Source organism: Poeciliopsis prolifica, unplaced genomic scaffold (genome assembly GCF_027474105.1).
Source record: "Poeciliopsis prolifica strain line A6 unplaced genomic scaffold, Auburn_PproV2 SCAFFOLD121, whole genome shotgun sequence".
NCBI lineage: Eukaryota > Metazoa > Chordata > Actinopteri > Cyprinodontiformes > Poeciliidae > Poeciliopsis > Poeciliopsis prolifica.
Window position 1 is genome coordinate 660,001 of NW_026562496.1, and position 21,876 is coordinate 681,876.

Sequence of the window (21,876 nt, forward strand, 5' to 3'; positions counted from 1 at the left end):
TTGTTAAAAAATTTTCAGACACTTGCTAAATTTAAATTAATTTTATTGCAGACCCAAAGTCTATGGAATTTCGTAATTCTATATTCGCGTAATAACAAAAAACCCCAATCAATAATAAATATAAATATACATTTAATATGATTGCCATTCAGGAGGCAATCATATTAATGTTTCCAAAAACAAATGAGTATCTTACTGTCCTATATTGAACTTTTGTCAACAACAGGATTATTATAACACTTGTTTAATTAGCAAATAAATGTTTCTTAAGCTTTCTTAAAACGTCCATCAAAGAGCTGACACTAGCATACAAACAGTTCACTGGCATTATTCTATCTGGGCTTTTTAAACAAAAGTCTAATGCATCATTATAAGCCTGTTTTTTTATTTTTTATTGAAATTGCAAAATGCTACGTAAATCTGACATTTTGACTAGTGTCAAGAAAAATCCGAGATCATCCCACTTCCCCATGCTGGAGATTTTAGTTAACAGTAACAACAAATAAAGTTATCTTCAAAATAAGTCACACCAATCACATCTAGATCCAACAGTAGACCCAGACTGCAATAAAATAAATCTGGTTGTGTGTGTTGTTTTTGTCTCCTGCAAACTTAGCTTTCATTATACTTATTTTTTATATCTAATCATAAGAAATCATAGTCAGAGAGAGAGATGAGACAGGAAGAGCAGCTTTCATGGAAAAAGAGGAAGTAAGTTTCCAGCTTGCAGATTTATAAAAATAGCTGAGACCAGTCCTTGTTTAAAAGCATAAAAGTTTCAAAGGATAAAATCTAAACATTTTGAGTAATTTTAAAGTAAAGTACTTATATTAATATTGGTTTACTTATAACAATACTTACTGACACTTGTGGAAAAACGTACAAGTAAAACAAGTAACTGTAACTTTGGTATCAAATAATAAAAGACTAATAAGTTGTGATTATCATAAACTTATAAATGAATGCTAAATTAAAGAAACTAATAGGTTTATGAATGTGATTTTAACATTGAACTTGAAATGGTGTAAAACATCTAACTGCTATTAAAGATCACTGATGATGTGTTGGAGGTAGATAGTAGGTGAGAGGTTAGGGGTAAAATGGGGACTAACGGAAAAGCAGAGACGACCAAGACCTTATTAGGAGATAGCTTGTTGAACAACTTAAATGTGTCAGAGACATGGGAGGAACGTTGAGCAACCCTGAGACATTAGCCAAGACATCAGGACAAAATGTCTCTAAGACAGTGATGGAGATGAGTTCATCTGTCCAAACAGTTACCCAATAAAGCAAGCACAGCAACAGTGTTAGCCAATGAAAATGCACTGAAAGCGGGTATAAACCCTATATAAGGGGAGAGCAAAAGAGGAATCTTTGGTTGGATCCTCCAGGCAGCTTCGAGCCAAGACCGAGATGGACAAAGAACTCTGCAGCTGAAGAAGAGCCGGGGCCACAGGGACGAAGACTGTCCTGCGCACGGGGACCAACCCATCAGCCCCGCAACATGTGGCTTCAAATCGGACTTCTCTCATCGGCTGGGTTCAGACCCCAAGGACAAAGATAAAGACAAAGATGAAGATCAAGGCAAAGATGAAGATCAAGGCAAAGATGAAGATCAAGACAAAGACAAAGACCCAAGTCCTGTGTGACCTCATCATCCATGCAGAGATGACAGCTCATCAGACCAACAGAGATCCCTGCCTTCGTCAATCAACCTCCTCCGCCTGCTGCAACACCTTCTTCATCATCGAGCCAGTTCTGGGGTTGGAGACACCAAACTCCGTCCGTCTCTCTCAAAGGTTCCCTTTTTAGTTCTTAGTATCAGCGTTAGGGAAAGACAGGCTAGATGATTGATTTTACTTATTTGATTATTTCTGCTACTTAATTAAGCTGTACTGACCCTTGCAAAATTGCTTTACTAATAAAATATTTAGCATAAAGAAAATCTAAAAGATGTTGTGAACATTCAATTAATGAGTCACCTCAAAGTTCTTTGATGGTAGTAAAATAGCTGTGATGTTTGATTCTGGGGAAGAAAAGTAGGTCATGTTTTATAGGTTGCTTTAGCCCAAATTTAAAACTACATCCTTGGGACTCGCCCGAGTCACTAAAACTAACCTGATTCAGTAACAAGTGCAAGTTGTAAAAAAAGAGAAGGAGCGACCGTTAACAGATGTGCTCTGTGGAACTAGTTGGCTGTATGCTGCTCAGTCTGGCTAATTCACAGGGGGAAGAAGGGTGGGACATCTGGATGTAGGCCGTTAGTAGTCAGGCGAATCCTGTCTCGAAACCAGCTTAAACAGAGTTTACTTCAGTTCTGGATAGGGTAAATCCCAGCAGATTTAGGAAACTCAATTTACCCGTTAGATGGAGAGCTGGTAGCACATCTCCCCTCTCAGAAGAGGAAGTAGTGACTGAGAGAGTAGAGAGTGAAGGAAGAGGGGGTGGGGGGTGTAGCGGCAACAACGCTAGACAATACTAATTCAAGCTATCAGTAAAATCATTCTGTCTAGTCAAATGTTAATTCAGGATATCTCAAATAGAAAAGCTGTGTAATTAAAGATATCTAATTCATTTGGAGAGAGCTTAAAAGGAATTTTGACTTGTCAGAATTAGAATTCTAGATATCTCTAAGTTAGTTGTGCCTTATTGTCATTATTTACTTTTAAATGAAAAATGTAATTTTCACTAGTCATTGGACTGTGGTGAGCTCAGCAGATATGCAGTTCCACCAAGTGTTTGCTAATTGCTGCTGTTGCTAGTCTGAAGGAACTGAGTGAGGATGGTGCAGGAGAGAGATGCTCAGTGCTTCAGTTTGTTCCATATTGGTAAAATTAAAAGATTACTTTGGCACAGTTTTTCTCAGCGATACAGAGGACTCTATATTTCAGGTTTTCCAGACTAACTTATATTAGCCAAGTGTTTTAACAGGTGAGTTGCATATGGAAAAAAAATTCTGACCTTATTTTATGTCTCGTTGCTACGAATAAATATCAGAAACTGTTCATAGATGAAGACTATGATCACAAACATGACCACCAGTCTACAATGGAATACTGTAAAACAGAGAAACTGCTCAGTCCCGTTAAGTTCAGGACTAAATCTGATTGAAATTTTGTGTTTGAAGCCCTAATTGAGCACTGTCTGCAAACCTCCATGAACCAAAAGAACAATGCACAGGAAACCAGCTCAGATTTCCTCCACAACATGTGAAACACTGAAGTTGTGAAATTGTACAGAAAGCAAGTTCTGTGTTTTCACCATGACTGAACATGGGTCCATACGCAAACAGAAGGCATCACTTTTGGGGGACTGGTGGGTATAGAAATAACTCTACTGTTTAATTTAATTCATTTATCTTATCTGTTTTGCCAGATAAAGGAGGTGACAGATTTGTCTCTTACAGAAGGCATGGCGGAGGCTGGAGCCCACCTGACCTCCGTGGTTGTTAATGAACAGCCATCCATCTTTGAAGTGCTGGCCCAGGAGTCTCTGATGGAGGCTGTCAGACCTGCTCTGAGACATGCAGTCAAGGTGAGGCTACCTGTTGGTACCACGCTATGTGAAGCTTTTCTTTTCTTCTTACCCTGCTGCTCCAACTGTCTCAGGTTCTAGCTGAATCCAACCCGTCCCACTTTGGATTTATTTGGAAATGCTTCGATGAGCTCTACCTGCTGCTGGATGTCCTCCTGCAGAACCACTTCCTGTCCCAGTGCAGCGCCTCCTTCTCTGAGAACTTCTATGGACTCAAGAGAGTCTCAGGTGGGCGTAGCCTTCCTGCTCACCTGGGCTTGCACAAGAGTTCCCATTGGCGGTCCCTGCTGCTCTTGTGCCTGGTGCCCTACCTGCAGGCCAAGCTGCAGGTGATGTTGGCCCGGCAGAGAGAGGAGGAAGATTTCTCCATCAGGCTGCCACAGACCAGGAAGCAGAGGTTGTACAGAGCAGTGGTGGCAGCATACCCATATGTCAGCTCGGCCTGGCAGTCCTGGATCTTCTGCCAGCAATTGCTTTTTGTTTTCGGAGTCAGCAGAACACACAGTCCCCTGCTGCGGCTGGCCAATGTCAGACTGGCACGGCTCACCACACATGACCTCAGAGATTCACAGCAGAAAATCAGATGCAGGCCCAGGCCGGCTGATGGCAGGTTGGTGAACTATTCAGGATTTTCAGGAGTAGGGCTGGGTGTTATGGAGATTGAATTTTATCACAACATTTTGAGGTACAGTTGTGATAACAATAACAATTCTGATAAACTGTTACTTCTATTTTAGATCTCTGTATGCCTGGCACTGATGGCACAGCATTCATAGCACTAAAAACACAAACATTGGAAAAACATTCCCATTTTAACCAGTCTTTTTCTGGACACTACCTACTGAAAGAAGTGTGATGTATATCACAAAATTGTTTTTAATCATATAAATCTACTGATATTTATTTTTAGTCCTGTGGAAGAAACAGTAAAACCGAACACTTGCCCTAATACTGTCAGTTTTCTTTTCTATTTAACATTTTCAATTGAAATGTTTTGAGAAACAATCAAAACTCTTTTATAATAAAATTTTCACCATAAATTATAAAACAATAAATGCCCACCTAAGCAGGAGGGAAAGGGTATGCCGCTGGCAGAGGAAGAAAATTTTTCACACAACAAATAAAACTTGAAAAAAGACAGAATATAGATATTTACAGAGGGATTCCTTCACATTCTGGAAAAGAGCTGAACCATTAAACAAGTATCGTTGTTTGAAGAAGTACAGCAAATGCTTCTTTATTTTCAGAAAAAAGGTGCACTGCACTCAGTTTCTGCAGATCTTAGGTTAGAATCCTGGCCTGCAGGCCAAGCTGGAGGTGATGCTGGCACAATCCTGACACAAGGTGTCAGAACCAAACTAAGCAATTTTTATGAGAACAAAGTCACAATATTAGCAGAAGAAAGTCATGAACCTACTACAAAAACTTGTTTGAGTGAGAGCAAAGCTTTGACACTTATCAGGATGTTAAGGTGAGCAGCTCTTTTCATGGTTCTTTCTTCTAAACAGACTCAGTCGTTGGCTCAATTAATTTAAAGCAGGGGTGCTCAAGTCCAGTCCTCGAGAGCTACCATCCTGCAACTATGAGATGCATCCCTGCTCCAACACACCTGAATCAAATGAATGGCTCATTACCAGACCTGTTCAGAGCTGATCTCGGTCTGCTGGAGTAAAGCTGCATCTAAAAGTTGCAGGACAGTAAGTAGCTCTCGAGGACTGGACTTGAGAACCCCTGATTTAAAGTCCTGCTACTTAAAATAATGTGATGCTAATGTGTTAAAAGATTACGTATGTCCTTATCTCTAAAACTGATACCACTGTATAATTTCACAAGATGCTCAGCATTCTTCTTTTTAATTTGTTATTGTGTAGGAGTCAACATAAAATTACTGCTTCATTTGACTAAGACTTCATTCTAGTTTATTGCAATATTATGACTTTTTTCTTGTGAAATTATTAATTTAAATGCAATATTATGATTCATACTTGTAATTTTTGTGCAACTTTCTTCTCTCATTAATATGACTTCATTCCCCCACTTGATTTCTTTTCTTTACTTTGACCCTAATTCCCAGTCATAGGTGATGGTGTACTCGAAACCCTGGGAATGGACAAATGTGGCGTCAGTTTCAGTGTTCAAAGGGAACAGTACAAAACATACGTGTTGTTCTGCTGTTTCAGGGCCGTTTGTGAGGACAGGTCATATTTTTATATTATTGGTAATCAAGGAAACGAAGCTTCAGGATTTTCTTTAGCACTTATTATTATTATTATTATTATTAGTTATATAAAAAGATTCTAGTTCCAGATTTCTTGATGAACACAACTTGAACATAATATGTATATCTGAATGGAGAACAGAGAAACATCATGCTTTTCCTGTGGTTGCAGACTGATGCAGAGAGCATGGTGGCTCATGTCTCGGGCAGCGCAAGGTGTGGCCGTCTCCCTCTCCACCTCCCTGTCTCTGGGCGTCTTCTTCCTGCAGTTCCTGGAGTGGTGGTATTCCTCGGAAAACCAGAGCACAGTTAAAACCATCACTTCCCTGCCTGCACCTCCTCCCCCGCTCCATCTGCAGGAGGATGTCCAACCAACAGCAGATGAGAAGAACTGCCCGCTATGCCGAAAGCACCGGGCCAACTCCACAGTGCTGTCCACATCTGGCTTTGTCTTCTGTTACTGCTGCATTTACACTTATGTGAAGGCTAACCACTGCTGCCCACTCACTGGATTCCCCACAGAACTGCAACACCTCATCAAGATATATGAGTCCGAGAGCTAAAAGTTCTCTGGAGGTCATTTCAGATGTTTCCCATCTTTTGGAGAAATGTGACCTCATTGTTTACTGCATTCGTGTGCAGGCTTTTATCAACAGTTCTTTGTGAAGAGTGAAAATAGTATTTTGCTTTGCAAAAGTTGATTTTAAAGTTGATAAATTATGATATAAGTCTGATTTTAATGGCTTACACTTACATTTAATTTTGTTTATTTATGCAGCACCGATTCATAACCAATGTGAATTATTATAACTTACTTTTTTAATCCCTTAACTGTAATTACAAACAAAAAAAACACACTTGCAAGTCAAGCCATATCAGTTGCTGCATAATTTACATACTTTTCTGAATAATTTTAACTTAGCTTAAAATAGCATTTACAATGTGAATTAACTTTAGTTTTGGCATATAATTAAATTCCCTGTTTAAATCACATGTTTAAAAAAAGTTATTTTTATCATAAATATACCTTTTGTCTCATCAGAGGGCACTGTGTTTCTTATCACTGGGGAATGAGTGAGAGCTGCTGCTGACTGACTCTTCTGGGGCAAAGGTACAGGGGACAAGTTAAATATGTGGTAATTATTTTCCTTCACTGATTAAATGTTGGTGAAATGGAGGCCAACAATAATCTGGTTAAGCTAACTATGCTAAATGGTTGATGATCCCACACAGTCTACCTATATCTACATTTTTTGTGGGTGCGGAATAGAAAGTTGTTTTGGACCGCTCTTATTTTCTTTAGATATAGAATGATTTTTAAAACAAAAGTTTTCTTCTCAGGCTAGATGGGGGAAAAAAAAAATATGTCAAAGTTCCTTATGAATTTCTTGTAACATTTGCTCTGTAAAGTCACAATATTCACAGCTTTTTTAAGGACGTTTTAATTCCATTAGTCTTTTTATTTTTCACAAGTCTGGAGCAAGCTAGCTGCACAGCATAATCTGCCATGGTGTCACCGCTTTTGTGAAACGGAATCGACGCTTAATTAAGCCATGATGGCCAAAAAATCATGGTTTAATCCACTATCCTGGTTTTGTAAAACACCTGGATGAGAAGACAATCGATTGTCTATTGTTTGGACATGGTTTGGTCACTATAGAAGGCTCGTCCTGTTATGGTATTGAGGCCTCAGCCTCTTCCCTGAAAAGGGAATTTAACATTAAATGACGTCATGAATCACAGTCTGTCTGCATGGAGAAACACAGAGTCCTGATTTTGAACAAAACGTAAAAGTACGAAATAGTCTGTGATATTCATCAACACTGGGCTGGATTGTGCAGACTGGGAACAGATTGGGGGCAGCAAACGTGCATGTAAGAAAATGCTTAGAAAATAAATATTAGGGTTTGAGTTTGAAAAATATATATTTATTTTGGAAATTATATACATTGGAACTAAATAGTGAACTAATTGTTTTTGCTCAGACTTAAAACATTTGGGAACTAAATATTTTGTCTCCTAATTAGTTTGCAATATTTGGGAAGCCCAAATATTGGTGTAAATGTTTTACTGTGTAACTTTACAAACGACACCCCATAGAAACATGAACAGGCATGATTTTGCAAATGGTTTATTAAAATAAAGTTGCACCAAACCTAACAGAAGTCTGTTAGGTTTTTTGAGGATGTCAGAGATTACAAAACTCGTGCTGCCAAGTTCTGAAATGGTGATTGACAACAAACATAATCAACTCCTATAAAAAGAATCAAACCGTAGGCAGTGGATATGTTTACATTTGAACAAGCAGCCTGTTTCTGATCAAAATAGTCAGTTGTCCTTTTTCTCACTAATGTATTTCTGTTCCAATATCAGCAAATGACAGACATTTCTTGATATTGGGAATATCAGGGAAGTTTATTAAAAGCTTCCAGTCATGAAATAAAGTTTAGAGTCTGGAGTGAAGCAGGGTGTGACTGAAAATCTCTAGCATGCATCAGTAACTCATAGTAATACTGAAAACCTACAACATAACTGATAGATTTATCAACCGATCACAGGCCCTAATCACTGATAGGCTTCTTTACATAAATAATCTTCAGATAATGAAGCCATATATTTTGTACATAAAGTATGTTTTGGAAGTTCGATGTGATGTTTGCCGATGAGTAAAATTGATGCACTTCTAGACTAGAATTGCATCCAACAATGACTATTAATGGCTTTAGGTAATCAGACTAAGGTTAGATACATATAACCATGATGGCAGACACATTGCATGTAGACATCTCAACAGTTGAAAATATTCGACTTGACGTCTGAGTTTCAAAAATGGAAATTGTACAACTTTTGAAACAGAAATTACAAAGTTTATTTTAGGAAATATCTGAGGATGTCAGAAATTACAAAAACTGCAGGAGTTTCTGTCAAAAAATTTAATTTTAGAGCTCAGAAATTTTGTAGTTTCTTCTAAATTTCTGAGATGAGTCTTTAAATTGCTGACGTTTTTGGGTGAACCCCACCCTTCCAAAAAAAAAGCACCACCATATGTACCTCTTTATACTCTGTCATTCAAAAACATCCACTAAAGAATCTGAAGCATATTTTTCCTCCTTTGTCTCAGTCATTAGAAAACAAAATCAAAATTGGTCCATATCTGAACTGGCAGGGCAGATGTCAGAGGAAATTAGAAATCTGCAGACCACAAAAGGTCTGGTTGATGCACCTCTACCGTAAAAGGTTGGGAATCTTTTAGGTCATGAACACAGAATGAGGGAAGAAAACCAGCTGTTTATTCACTTTATTTGTTAAAAAGAGCAGCAGCCAAAAACAATACAAAACAAGAGAAAGAAAAACTTTATTTTGGCCTTGATTTCCACCCATTTGCTTTTGGACGGTAACGTCTCGCTATAACAGATCTGCAGGCTGCTGAGGAACGCGTCATTAACAATTGGGCAATTTGTATGGATGCAAATTTTACATGTGTAAACTACAAGACCTGGAAGCAGAACCCAGAAGGACACTGAGGCCAGGGACCAGGCAGAGCGTGACTACTGCACAAGGAATCACCACATCAATTTTCTTGAAACGTAAAGATGTGGAAATGTATAATACTATGAAAAATTATGTTTTTAAAAGGTTGCTGCACGGGAGCTTTTACTAGAGAACATCCTCCCAGTGAACCTGTATACTGTTACTGCTAATAAAGACTAACACAAAGGGGGGTGCAGGGGGCTTCCTTAACGCATCTTGTACTCCAAAGTCTTTGACATCTCACACAGCTGACCCCTGAAGTCTACATCAACAGCAAAGTCCAGGTCCCTCTGCAAGAAAGTACACGGGTCAGAATTAGGGAGACTAAGTGGAAGGTGGTAGAGCAGGACCTGCTTCATCCACTTACATTGTTCTTGACGTTTGGCTTCATGCTTAAGGTGCCGAAGATTTCTTCTCCGGTCTTTACGGTCAGGTAGTCGTCCAAGTAAAAAACTGTCTGCTTCCAGTGGGTGTAAGGAGACTCTGGGCCTGGAAGCACAAAGATAAACCACCTGAACATTACCTACTGGAAACTCAAAAAGAAATTTTTCCCCAATTGTGAATGCTTCTTGTGTTAGCGCCTAAAGTCTGGTGTCAGCTATAGATGCAGGGGGGAAAAAATTAAGATGATTTAGAGAATCACAATTCCTGGGAATTCTGAATCAATTCAAAATGATCAAGAATCGATTATTCTAATTACTTTGTAAAATTATAGTGTCTTGGGTAAGTTGAAGAAATTTGAAACAGCAGGGAACTTTCTAAATGAATGGGTATTTGTTTACTGATGTTTTTTGAAGGTATTTGCTACTTTAAATTAACATTTGTTATCATTGTGACTATATTTGGGGCAACTGGCTCTGTGGGTAGAATAGTCATCTTGTGATTGCAAGGTTTTAGGTTCAACTTCAACTTCCTCCTGCCACAAGTTGTTATACCTCTGGGCATTGCTTACTGATCTGCGTATATAACGTGTGAGTATTATGAGTGCAAATGGGTGAATGCGACTCTAGTGTAAAGTGAATTGAGTGGTCAAAATGACTGTACATTAGTTCAGTCCGTTTACACAAAACAGAGTAGGGTGTTTTTGCTAATTTATTGCAAATGAATTCAATATTGTGAGTGAATTATATACTTTTGTGAGGGAACACAAAAGAAAAAAAATCCCCCATGTCTCCTAGGGTGCTCCGTACAACAGAATACCCCTGAAATATTATTTTAAACCAACAAGAGAAAAATATATTTATTTTGCACTGATGGTTCTTCTGACACCGAGTTGCTCAGTCTGAACCAGAGCTGGTGCTGCTGCTTGTAGGAAATCTGTGTGATTGGGTCCTAATTCAAGTAAGAGAAAAGCTCACTGACTGGTGGAGAAGCCGATCCTCTTGTGGCAGCGAGTGAACTCTATGTTGAAGTAGGTGACCAGAGCGTGGATGTAGTCGTTCCTCTTCACTTGCAGGCAGAACGGTGAGGTGAAGGTCAGGTCCTCCGCCTTCACTGTGTAAATGTCAACCTCCTAAACACACACACACAGAACAAATAGTACCCGACACATCCTCTGACCACTTGTTCGACTACGGACGTGTCCATGTCCACTCACCCTGATAAGACAGGAATTGGTGACCAGCTGCTTGGGGTCCACCACGTCCACCAGGGGTTCCTTTATTGCCACCTCCTTGATGCAGGACATGTCAAATCCGTACACATTCTCCCACCCTGAGAAGGAAGCAGGTGACATCAAGCAAAGCTGTTTCAACCCTGACACGACTCCACAAACTTACGAGTAAACAAAAAAAAAGTGACCAATAGACCAGGAAGTAAAAGAACATCCTGGTCTCTTTCTCCTCTAAGAAAGAGAAAGAACAGAAGATGTATGAAAATATCAGCAGACCTTTGAGCCTTCAAGAGATAGAAAAACCAGCAGCTTGCTTGGAACACAAGAGTATAGCAAAGAATTCAAACTTAAGATGAGGAAGGGTATTAATACATGGTCTGTGTTTGTAATATTACTTCAAGTCAGAAGTAAAAAAGTACTCAATTTAGTAATGAGATTACTTTCTTCTGGGGATTCTCTAATCAGGTTTTATCCTATTGATCACCGATACCGATCACACAGATTGGCTTTTTAATTGTTTGAGAAATGCTACTGGCCGTGTGATCTGGCAAAAAAGAAACCTCAGTCACCTGAATTTTGACAACAAAAAAGAACTTGGGCAACAATGCAGCAAGACAACTGAAATCCTGCCTGTAAGACTCTTCTCAGTCTAAAGTCAAATAAATTTCAACACTGTCCATATTTAAATAATGGTAATTTTAAAAAAAGGAAACACTCCCAAGTCAAATCCAGGTTGCATTGTTGATAGCTAAATTCTGTGCAAGAGGAAATAATGTTGTACAGTCAAAAATATACCCTCTATTAAAATAATTTTTAAACAAATAAAAATAATAAATCAGGGCTTCCTCCCCCATGCCCAAGAGGGGAACAGGGGGTGTACATCTGGTTACTCCAGGAAGGTTCGAGTTCTGGAATACGACAGCGCTGGAAGATAACATGTTCCTAGTGGCTTCACGTATGATTAATTGTGTATAATTGTGCAGAGATCTCAGAAAATAAGCTTTCACAGAGGTACAGGTGAAGCTGCTGCACTAACGTCTCTCAAATGACCAAATTTGAATGAAAGATGGTGTGTGTGATGTCTGTGCCGAGGTTCAACACTTCAGAGGTGCAGACTGGGCACAAGACTGTCATCAAAGATGGGATGTCTGCAGAGGCTGAATGGGTCAGCCATTACTACAAAAAAGCACTACAACCTTTTGATTTTAGAGTTTCTTTTTTATTTTCTTGGTCTGCGAGTACTTTTGACTGAACAATTTTGACCTATGTGGCAAAAAATGTAGACACTCCTGATCTAAAAAGCACATCTTCTTGCACATTTACTGTGGCTGAGATAGAATGAATGTTGAAGTTTGATTGTTTCTGCCATTTCCCAGACTACATGCAGACACCAGAGACAGAGACCATTAAGTCTATCACGATAAATAAATCAATTAATCGCACGATAAATTAAAATGAGGTACATAATAAAATTAGGGCGATACTATTGCTTGCTTTGTTTGTTTTCGTTGTACGTCTCTTTCTACCAAAGAGACTGGTTGACAAAATAGTTAGTCCCTCCCCTCTCATTTCCTTGGTAACAGCTAAACACACGGAGTTAAAAGCCTCAGTTTTCCTCCACTCAGGCTGACAGCGAAAACAACAAATGAACAATTTTCAACTTTCTTGTGTGGCAACACTAGCTGGCATGTGCATGTCTGCAGGTATGAGCTCAAAATTTCACACCAACAAATTACGTTGTTCGCTCACCGTTGCCTCACTGCACAAGCTCGCTCCATATAAATTAATGGAGACGGAGCAGCACTGTCTCGCATCACCGTGTGACTAGGAGTCTGTCGGGAGCCTGTCAGTTATTTTCGCTCTGGTCTCCAATCACAGAGCGAAGCACAACACTCAGTGAGGAGAAGCACTTTGGATTCAAACTGAATGACTGTGGTGAACCACTGAACCAGCTATGTTGTAAAACAGTAGCAACTAAAAAATCCAACCAACATATCTGCACATAAAATGTCCCGATGTTAGTTTACTTTCTTGGGGACCATCTTGTTGACACAATCACTGAGGTGAAGTGGCATTTCTGATATGGGTGACATGGTCAACCACACGTGGCATTTTGTGGGGGAGAGACCACTCAACACCCCTGCCATCAACCGGATGATCTGAAAGTGAACAATGTAATCCCTTTAAAGCCCCCTCCCAATTATTTATATTTAAAAGGTCTTCCACTTCCTGTTAAATGTTCTTTTGAAATCAGTTTATTGACCTCTGAGAGGGGCCTATTTGCAGTGTTAGACTATTTATGCCATTCGTTAACAATGGCCTGTAAGTGGCAATATTGTTTTTGTTTATTGCAATAATTTCTTGGACAATTTATCGGCCACCAGAATTTGTTATTGTGACAGGTATGAGGAGAGAAAGCTGGAAGCAGTCACTCACAGTGGATTTTGTAATCTTTGTACTGCCTGTCTTCAATAGCAGTGACATATAGTGTGGCTCTGTCTGGAAAAATCAGTCCATCTGGTTTCTGTTGGAGAGGTACAGTAGAAAAAAACACACAGACATTAAGACCATCATTCTAAATGATACATTTAATACACTATCATCAGAAACTATCCTGATTTGGGCCAAATGCAGTTATCCATTCAGTTCAAAGGAAAACTACCTACTACACCAAAAATAATTTATCAAAGCCTGAAACGATTACTCAGATCCATCTCCTGATGAGCCGGTCTTGTAAATGTGCTAGTTTTTTTTTTATCCAAATTAATTAATCCATAGACTAAACAATATTTTTAGTTGCAATCCTGTCACTACAGTCCAAAATGGAGCCACAACAGGCTCTTTGGACCTTCCACAATGGCTCTTAAAAACAATAAAGAAACATGTTTTGCAACTAGAAAATAAATAAATCTACTACTCCATAAAAATGCTTTTTTTAATGGAGTAGTATATTTTAGCTATTTCTATTTTATGAAATAACTACATTTGATTTTCACACAGAATGACTTAAAAGTACCTGTCATTTTTAGATCTATTTTCTTATTATATTGGAAACTGCGCAAAATGTAGGAAAATGTAGCCATCACCTTTTTGAAAACATTTTCAGTTTTTATTATATTAAAACCTAAGAACAGAAATTAAAAATTACAAAAAATTCACTGCAGTAGCCCTCATCTACAAAAATTAATGTATAGTGTAGTGTTTTCCCCCAAAAGGTCAGATAATTGTGGATCTAAATCCATTTTATTTAGTTGAATTGAGGGTACATCAACCTAACCACAGCATCGTGATCAACCAGACTAATTAAAGGCCCAACATGCATGCAACTTGCTGGGGATAAATAAGTTTCTTAAAGAAGCATAATCTGGATTTTGTCCTTTTTATCTTGGACATTACTCTGTTGCTTTTAACAAGATTAACAAGACCTTTAATATTCCATGAAGCTGCTCTAATATTACCATTAGTCATACCAGCTAGGCTATGCTGACAGTTCAAACACAGAAACAGCAAAAACTTAGAGATCACAACACAAACAAGAGGACTTCCATCCTCAGGGTTCTACTCTGTCCCATCATCCAATTTTCTCTCATTGTAGGAGGAACAGCCCGAATAAGGGCTCCTTATGCAACAGGTTCTAAAATAAATTTGTAATTCAGAATGTTTATGTCTCTGCTTAAAAAAAGAAATGTTTTGTGTCAATTCAGCACTGACTTTCTGAATTGGCTTGGTATCCGCCGATACCTGAAACTCATATCTATATTGGTAATGGAAATGGAAAAAAAGTGGGTCAGCACATCCTTAGTTAAAACTTTCAATTAGCAACATCTCCACCAATACATACCAGCCATTTGTCTCTGGCATAAATGACTGTATTGAGCATGGACTCGTAAAAGAGGCAGTATCCCATCCACTCCGAGATGATAATATCAACTCCTTCCACAGGCAGCTCCACTTCCTCCACCTTCCCCTTAATGATGGTCACAACTGCAGGGAAAAGAGCACAGATTGGACCCTTGACTCCTCCTTATTCTGAGTCCTGCTGGTTTCCATGGACTCACCATCATCCAGATTGTTGGCCTTCACAATTTTCACAGCATAGTCTGAAATGCTACTGCACTCTATCTGGAAAAACAAAGTCCAAGCATACAGTTAACCTGGAGAGCCAGACAAGTGGAGCGGCTGAAGTGGAACTGAATGCATACCCCTATGACTTTCTTGGCTCCAGCTTTGGCTGCAAACATGCAGAGGATGCCCGTTCCACTGCCAACATCCAGAACCACCTTGTCCTTGAACAAGTGCTTGTTGTGGAACATGGAGTTGCGGTAAGTCAAAGTGCGAACCTCGTCTTTCAGCATCTCCTGCAGAGACGGGAGCAGAGCACAGGTTGGAAGGCAAAAAACATAAATAAATGAAGATTGTTGTGTAAATAAAAACTGAAAAATTACCTCGTGAATTCCAAAATGGGCATAAGAGTCAAAGTAGTAGTCCTTTGATGTCATGTCCTCTGCTGCAGGTTTGACTGAACTCTCCCCCTGAGAAACCTCAACAAAGGGAAACACAGTCACTGGCTGAAGCTGGCAGAAAGGATCAATAAGCAATATGTAAAATGCATACATTAAAATTAGCTCATTCTATATTCTGATGATCAGTATTTTTGAAGGCTTAATTTGTTTACAGAAGCTTCATAATCAGTTTCACTTATGATTTTGTTGATTTCTTTTGTGTTAAAAATCAATTTCATACTGGAACTTGAGAAATCACATTAATTGTTGATCATTTAAATTTTAAGAAAACCCTTTAAAAATCTAGAATAGATAAAAGAATATTGAATTGATGGAATGGATGAAGTTATCGTGAAAGTAAAGATTGTTTGTTTTTAATTTATTTCTGTAAAATGCTAAATTGTTGAGGATGATCTGAATTGAAAAGGTCTGGCTTTACAAACAACCTACTTATATAATAATGACAGCTTTTTTTCTTGAAAAAGATTCATTCTGAGATTATTCAATCCACACATTCAGAAAAATAACATGAGAGATAAAGATGTAGGACATTCTGGTTGGCATCTCATCGTGGTGGAAGGGTCTGAGTGTCCCAGTAACTACGCTGCCTGGGGGCTTCATGCCCCTGGTAGGGTCACCCACTAATGATGAGTAAAGTTGTTGTGTTCCCTCGCCGGGACATGGGTCACCGGAACCACACTCTGAAGCCAGGCTGGGCATAGCCCATAGAGACATGGATCCCCCTTCATTGGGCTCTCTCCCCGTGAGAGGGGCCAAAAGGAAGAGGTCGGGTGCAGTGTGGGATGGGTGGAAGTAGGCTTGTCGCGATAAACGATAAATCAATTAATTGCACGATAAATTAAAACTATCGACCTCATTTCAATTATCGGTTATATCGTTTCTTCCGGCCTTTATTTCTCTTACTGTTGATGACACTGAATGAAAAAAGGCTCAACTTCGGTGCTCTCCACTGACCCTCCCTTCCTCATTTCCTTAGTGTAATGCCCAGTGCGCGCTGCACCATCTTCTGTTGCTGATTGTCGGCCCATTATCAAAACCTGAGAGACACATTAGCCGACAGAAATCATCGGTGTAATGGTTCGATCGAAACCGTGTGGTGTACAACAATGGACACAAAATAATAAGTCCAGTTCACTACTTTTGAAACCAGGCATTAATCAATTCCTTGATACAATCTATCTGCCTGCAATGCATGTGACTACTGTCAGTCCTGACTGAATGAAAATCAGTATAACCATTTTATGTCACGTTAACGCAGAACAGCTGAAAAGTTCCCAGGTTTTCTGGTAGAAATTTCGCTCCAACTCCTCCCCTAGTTATTTATACTTTCTTTGCAGGAACTGTTGGTTAAACATTAATGTTTCAAAGCATCATCTGCGATGTCTGCTAGACTTCGGGTTGCATCGTGTCAGCTATTCGGGATTTCCTCCGTGTTTCCCCTCAGAAAGCGCAAGGAGAATCCGCGCTTTCTGATTGGCTACCGGTCACATTCAACAAGCTGCTAAGCTCCCAGTCTGGGCAAATCCTTGATTTAAATTGGAGCGGCCACGACGATACACCGTAACACACACACAAGTGACAATCGCAGAACGAAGAACATTCTAAGATTGTCGTTCGGGGTAAAAATATCCTGTAGTTTGAACTATTGCGTCAGGCAGTCGGATGTCTTCTCTATTAAAATCTAATGATTACTGAAGGGCAATATACAATACAGACTTCATCATCTGCACTCTTTTGGTTGAATGGAGTATTTATTTCCACTTTGGCTTTATGTTGTTTAGATTTTATTCAAGTACATGTATTGTTAATGGAGACTGAGAATCTATTTTATTTTTGGTTTTGATTGTTTTATTTATTTTGTGTATCAATCCCAGTGTTAAGTGTTCTTTTGACAGTAAAGTGTATCTATTTTTGGAAATCGCATGTATTATTACGTAATTTTCATTAAATCAATGTAAAAAGGTCTTCAAACAATATTATCGTTTATCGCAATAATTTTTGAGACAATTTATCGCCCAGCAAAATCTGTATTGTGACAGGCCTAGGTGGAAGCTGAGTGTGGGGACCTTTGCCGACCTCGGTTGCAGAAGCTAGCTATTGGGACATGGAATGTCATTTCTGTGGTGGGGAAGGAGCCTTAACTGGTGTGTGAGGTTGAGAAGTTCTACCGAGAAATAGTCAGCCTCAACTCAACACATGGCTCTGGTTCTGCAACCAGTCTCCTTGAGACTGGTTGCAGACTGGTTTAATGTTTTAACCCTCTCAGGGTCAAATTACTTGCAAAGACTAGCTAAGTAGCACTGAGCTGTTGCAAATCTGCAACATCTGCTTGGAGAGTGTTAATGTATCTGTGCTGAAACCATTAAATCCAATTTAACAGTATTGACATTCTCAGAAGACAAATGTTAAATTTCTGTATATGTGGTCTGTGTTAAAATTTAGCATTTCTGGTGTGCCTTGCCTTATAAACAGCTGTTTAGTTCATTTATGCCTTGGGCCAGTTGTAAATGTGAGTAGCATTACATCATGTTCTTAAGTCCACCTAAAAACATGATGACTTAATTTGGATTTAACAGACAAGCAAATAATTTATGTTTATTTTAAACCAAAAATACATGATAAAAAAATTCATTAAATGTAGTTGACTTGATAAGTAAAAGACAGTTTTACGCAAAATAGATTTTGAATTTAAAATTCATTTCAGCTGCTTTACTTTGGAGTTTTGGTGTCAAATTCCAGTCCTCTAGGGCCATGACCTGCAGTGTTAAGATGTGCCACAGGTACAAAACACTGGAATTAAATAGCTTAATTACCTCCTTCCTGTGAAGATCAGTTCTCCAGAGCCTTGCTCATGACTCAATTATTCTATTGAGGTGTGGTGCAGCAGAGGCACATCTAAAAGTTGCAGGACACAGCCCTTGAGGACTGGAGTTTGACACCTGTGCCTTAGTAAGGGAGTTAAGATCGCACAACAAGGAGCTGCTGACTCAATTTGGATTTAACAGAAATGCAAATTATTTATTTATTTTAATTGGGTTTTTTATTATTATTATTTGTTGTTTTTAAGATTCTAAAATTGAAGGCTTACGAATTGTCGGCAAAGTATTCCAGTAACATAATTACCCAGTAATATTTTCAACTTTCGTGTCAACTTGACACCTTAATACATAAACACGGTGGACCGAATCAGTACCCCGACGTTCGGAACTAGTAAGTTTTCTGAGGGGAACCATGCAGGTCTAACAACCGCGGATGGGAAGAGGGGAGGTCTCAAGACCTCCCATGCCTGCTCTTTCCAGTTATTAGCGTTGAGTACTTCGAACACCGGCGAACTTTTCTCTGAACTTAATTGTTACGCTCAGAAAAATGTGCTTAAGGAAAACCGGGAAAATTCCCAGGAGAAGAGTAAATGTGTTCGCTGAATTGTGTGGGCTTTGGTTCCCAGGTGAATGAAGAACCAGCGGAAATGAACGCAGCATCCCTTTATAAGCGGCTAGCTCAACTAGCTCCAGATGCTAACACGTTGGAGCCCATGCGGTCCAACCGGTTGAGGCAGCATACCACATGGGGGGGGGGGGGAATCATCCGCTCTTGTGCGGTTAACTTACATTAACCGCTCAATAAAAAAAACACCCCATTGAGTGTATACTTGTATTTTTTTAATCTTTTTCAATTGCGACAGAAATGAATGACTAAAGGCATCATTATTAAACCTTGACGCTGATATAAAATGGACGCTTTGCTGCTCGTTAACTACGAGGCCGAATCTGAAAACAAGTAGAGACCGAGACATATATTCCTAATTCTGTTGTGAACTAAGGTATAGTGTGAGTGAATCTAACAGAGCTGTGAAAGTCAGTTGTCGTGTTTACTCCGCTAAGATCTTACCTCCATCCTCTCTGCTGGCGCGGCCATTTCGATCTTCTGCTGAACGTAGTTGACTTCTTCCTCGACTACTTCCCTTTCATCCAAACAGTTCCAACCGTACTCTTTAGGAGCTTACTGACATCTACCGGCAGTTCTCCGCTTAACAACCATAGAAGGAAGAAAGAAAGGCTTATCCTTGCTGCAATTTCTGAGGAGCGTGATACTGTGTTTGATTGTGTAATAAATTAAATATGTGAGCCAAGGTTTATGCTCTTACTTGGTTTCTGAGAGCCTCTTAGAATTGTGATGTTGATTACTAACTGACACCACCATTGGTAAAACTTGTTCTCTTGTACTTGTTAAATTGAAAAAAACAACCCATACCCTTTTAATGTGAACTTTTTTTTAAATCAAATTATATAAAGGTCACATTCCAGACCCAGTGAATTTTTCCATTATCTTAATCTGTGTTTAAAATCTATTAACAGTGTCTTTGTACAGCACTTTGGTGCAGTTTTAACATTGTATATGTTTCTCTATGAAGAGCTTGGAAAATGCACACATTCACATATAATTAATTTTAACATCTAACAAGATGTTTATTCTGTACCTTCAGCTGTTTTCTGTTGGAAAAGGGGACAGGCGTATTATCAGAAACTTTTGATAAACAACAAAATGAAAGATGTCTCCTTTAAACAGTTGGACAGAATTTGTTGTACTAATTCTCAGAACCAGAATCAAAAATGGAGAAGCAAACAGCATTCAGTTTTATCCTCCTCTAATCTGAAACACTTTCCAGAAGACTGCTAATCAGCTGAAACATTGAGTCCCTATAAATCAAGGCTAAAATTCCATTTGTATGGAGTTGCCTTTGATTAATAATTGGAACATTGATTAATTCTTTCCTGACGATTATGATGGCATAATGGCAATGTTATGATGGCAATGTTGGCATTTAAAAGCATGCAATGTTTGTTGTTTTTTTGCCATTTCAGGTTGTCAACTTAATTGTTTATTGTGTCCTGTCTTTGTCATGGAAAGCACTTTGAACTGATCGGAGCAAATCTCATCTACTTCTGGGGCCTTGCCACCAAGGACCTCTTTAAGGACCTCGGTGACCTCATCGCCAGAGATTAGACAACTTGTTCCAGAGTACCCAGGATCCGCTTCCTCAGTGGAAGGCGTGTTGGTGGGATTGAGGAGGCATTCAAAGTATTCTTCTTACTGGCCCACAACATCCTGAGGTGTGGTCAGAAGGACATCCCCTCCTGAGATGCTCCTAAATCACCTTGAAGCCGTGTAGAAGTCTTTCACTTAGCCTCTCCGAACTCTTCCCATGTCAGAGTTGTTGCCTCAACAACCACCCAAGCTGAATGCCACTTGAACTGGTGGCACCCATCAGCTGCTTCTGGGGTCCGACAGGCCAAACAGACCTGATCAGACTCCTTCTTCAGCCTGACAGCATCCCTCATCAAAGGTGTTCACTCGAGGGTTAGCGAGTGGATTGGCGCCAACCAATCCACTCATGGGCGCCACGACAGGCATAGACAGCCTTGAAGAAGTGGGGAACAGATCCTGAAAAGGTGCCATGGTTGAGAGTGGACAATATACCAAGGGCATTCTGTCTCTGCAAGTGGGATGCCCTCTCTTCTACTTTTTAATTTACACGTATGTATCATTTAAATAAATTTTGAATATTTGATCCATCCATTGGCTATATCTGCTTATTCTTGCAGGGCTGCAGGGGGCTGGTGTCTATCGATAGCAGTCTGTTTTTAAGTTACTTTATGTTGGCATGCAAGCAAGATTTTTAACAGGGGGATAGGTCATGTTCAAGGCTTCTTTAACTCTTCCATGTCTTATCACAATCCTCAGGAGCACAGAAAATGTTGCAGTCAGACAGCAGGAAAGTGGGGTTGTTGTCCTGTTAGACCAGAGGTGTCAAACTCAAATACACAGTGAGCCAAAACTTTAAATTGAACAAAGTCGCGGGCCAAGGTTGAACAAATGAATCTTTTGATATGGACCCAAACTAGTTCTAATATAACAATAAATATTGAACAAGCAAAGCTTATCTAACTTAAAAGTTGTGAAGTGCACAATTCAGAGACTGAGATCCAGACAAAAGTTAGGGAGCAAAAACAATCTTTAATACATCTGCAGACGGAGAGCAAGAAATATACTGCATTAGGCACAAATTAGGATCCGCTCTGAGGAACCCAGAGTTGCATAGTTACTTTATTCATCTCTCTTTACTACCGAGGCGGAGACTCAATCTTCGAAGACCAAACAAAAGAAACAAAGGAAAACATACGAAACCTTGTATGCTCATTCACTGTAGTGTTTACGGGAGGTGAAAACTAAACACTCTGTCTCCATGCAGGGAAGGCCACGGGAAAAACAGCGAGTTCCCAAATAACTGTCTGGGGAAGTTCAGCAAACCTGGAAACTTACTTCAGTAGACACATCTTGGTTCATTAGTTTGTACACCGTTTCCAGCTGCACAGAAAAACACCTTGACTGTGATTCAAAAAACATTACATTTATATGACACATAAAGGAACATCATTTAATACGAATAAAACCTCTTC

General features: G+C 39.3%; 2 protein-coding genes across 3 annotated transcripts; one reads left to right on the plus strand and one right to left on the minus strand.

The window, feature by feature from the left end:
• The first annotated feature begins 1,033 nt into the window (after nucleotides 1-1,033).
• On the plus strand, nucleotides 1,034-6,795 carry pex12 (peroxisomal biogenesis factor 12). Its single transcript, XM_055024496.1, has 4 exons — nucleotides 1,034-3,315; nucleotides 3,407-3,534; nucleotides 3,609-4,144; nucleotides 5,925-6,795. Exons 1-4 carry the CDS (start codon nucleotides 3,273-3,275, stop codon nucleotides 6,313-6,315), a joined length of 1,098 nt encoding a protein of 365 aa, XP_054880471.1. The 5' UTR covers nucleotides 1,034-3,272; the 3' UTR covers nucleotides 6,316-6,795.
• A 2,240-nt stretch (nucleotides 6,796-9,035) lies between these two features.
• On the minus strand, nucleotides 9,036-19,401 carry prmt1 (protein arginine methyltransferase 1). 2 transcript variants are annotated; one of them, XM_055024497.1, is made up of 10 exons: nucleotides 19,307-19,401; nucleotides 15,341-15,436; nucleotides 15,098-15,253; nucleotides 14,954-15,017; nucleotides 14,737-14,879; nucleotides 13,332-13,419; nucleotides 10,881-10,996; nucleotides 10,646-10,796; nucleotides 9,651-9,772; nucleotides 9,036-9,573 (listed from the first exon to the last, which is right to left on the minus strand). In XM_055024497.1, the coding sequence occupies exons 1-10, from the start codon at nucleotides 19,331-19,333 to the stop codon at nucleotides 9,490-9,492; spliced, it is 1,047 nt and encodes a 348-aa protein (XP_054880472.1). In that variant the 5' UTR covers nucleotides 19,334-19,401; the 3' UTR covers nucleotides 9,036-9,489. The 2 variants fall into 2 exon arrangements, with proteins under 2 accessions (XP_054880472.1, XP_054880473.1); XM_055024498.1 differs by having other exon boundaries at nucleotides 15,341-15,427; nucleotides 19,307-19,381.
• Between the last annotated feature and the right edge of the window lie 2,475 nt (nucleotides 19,402-21,876).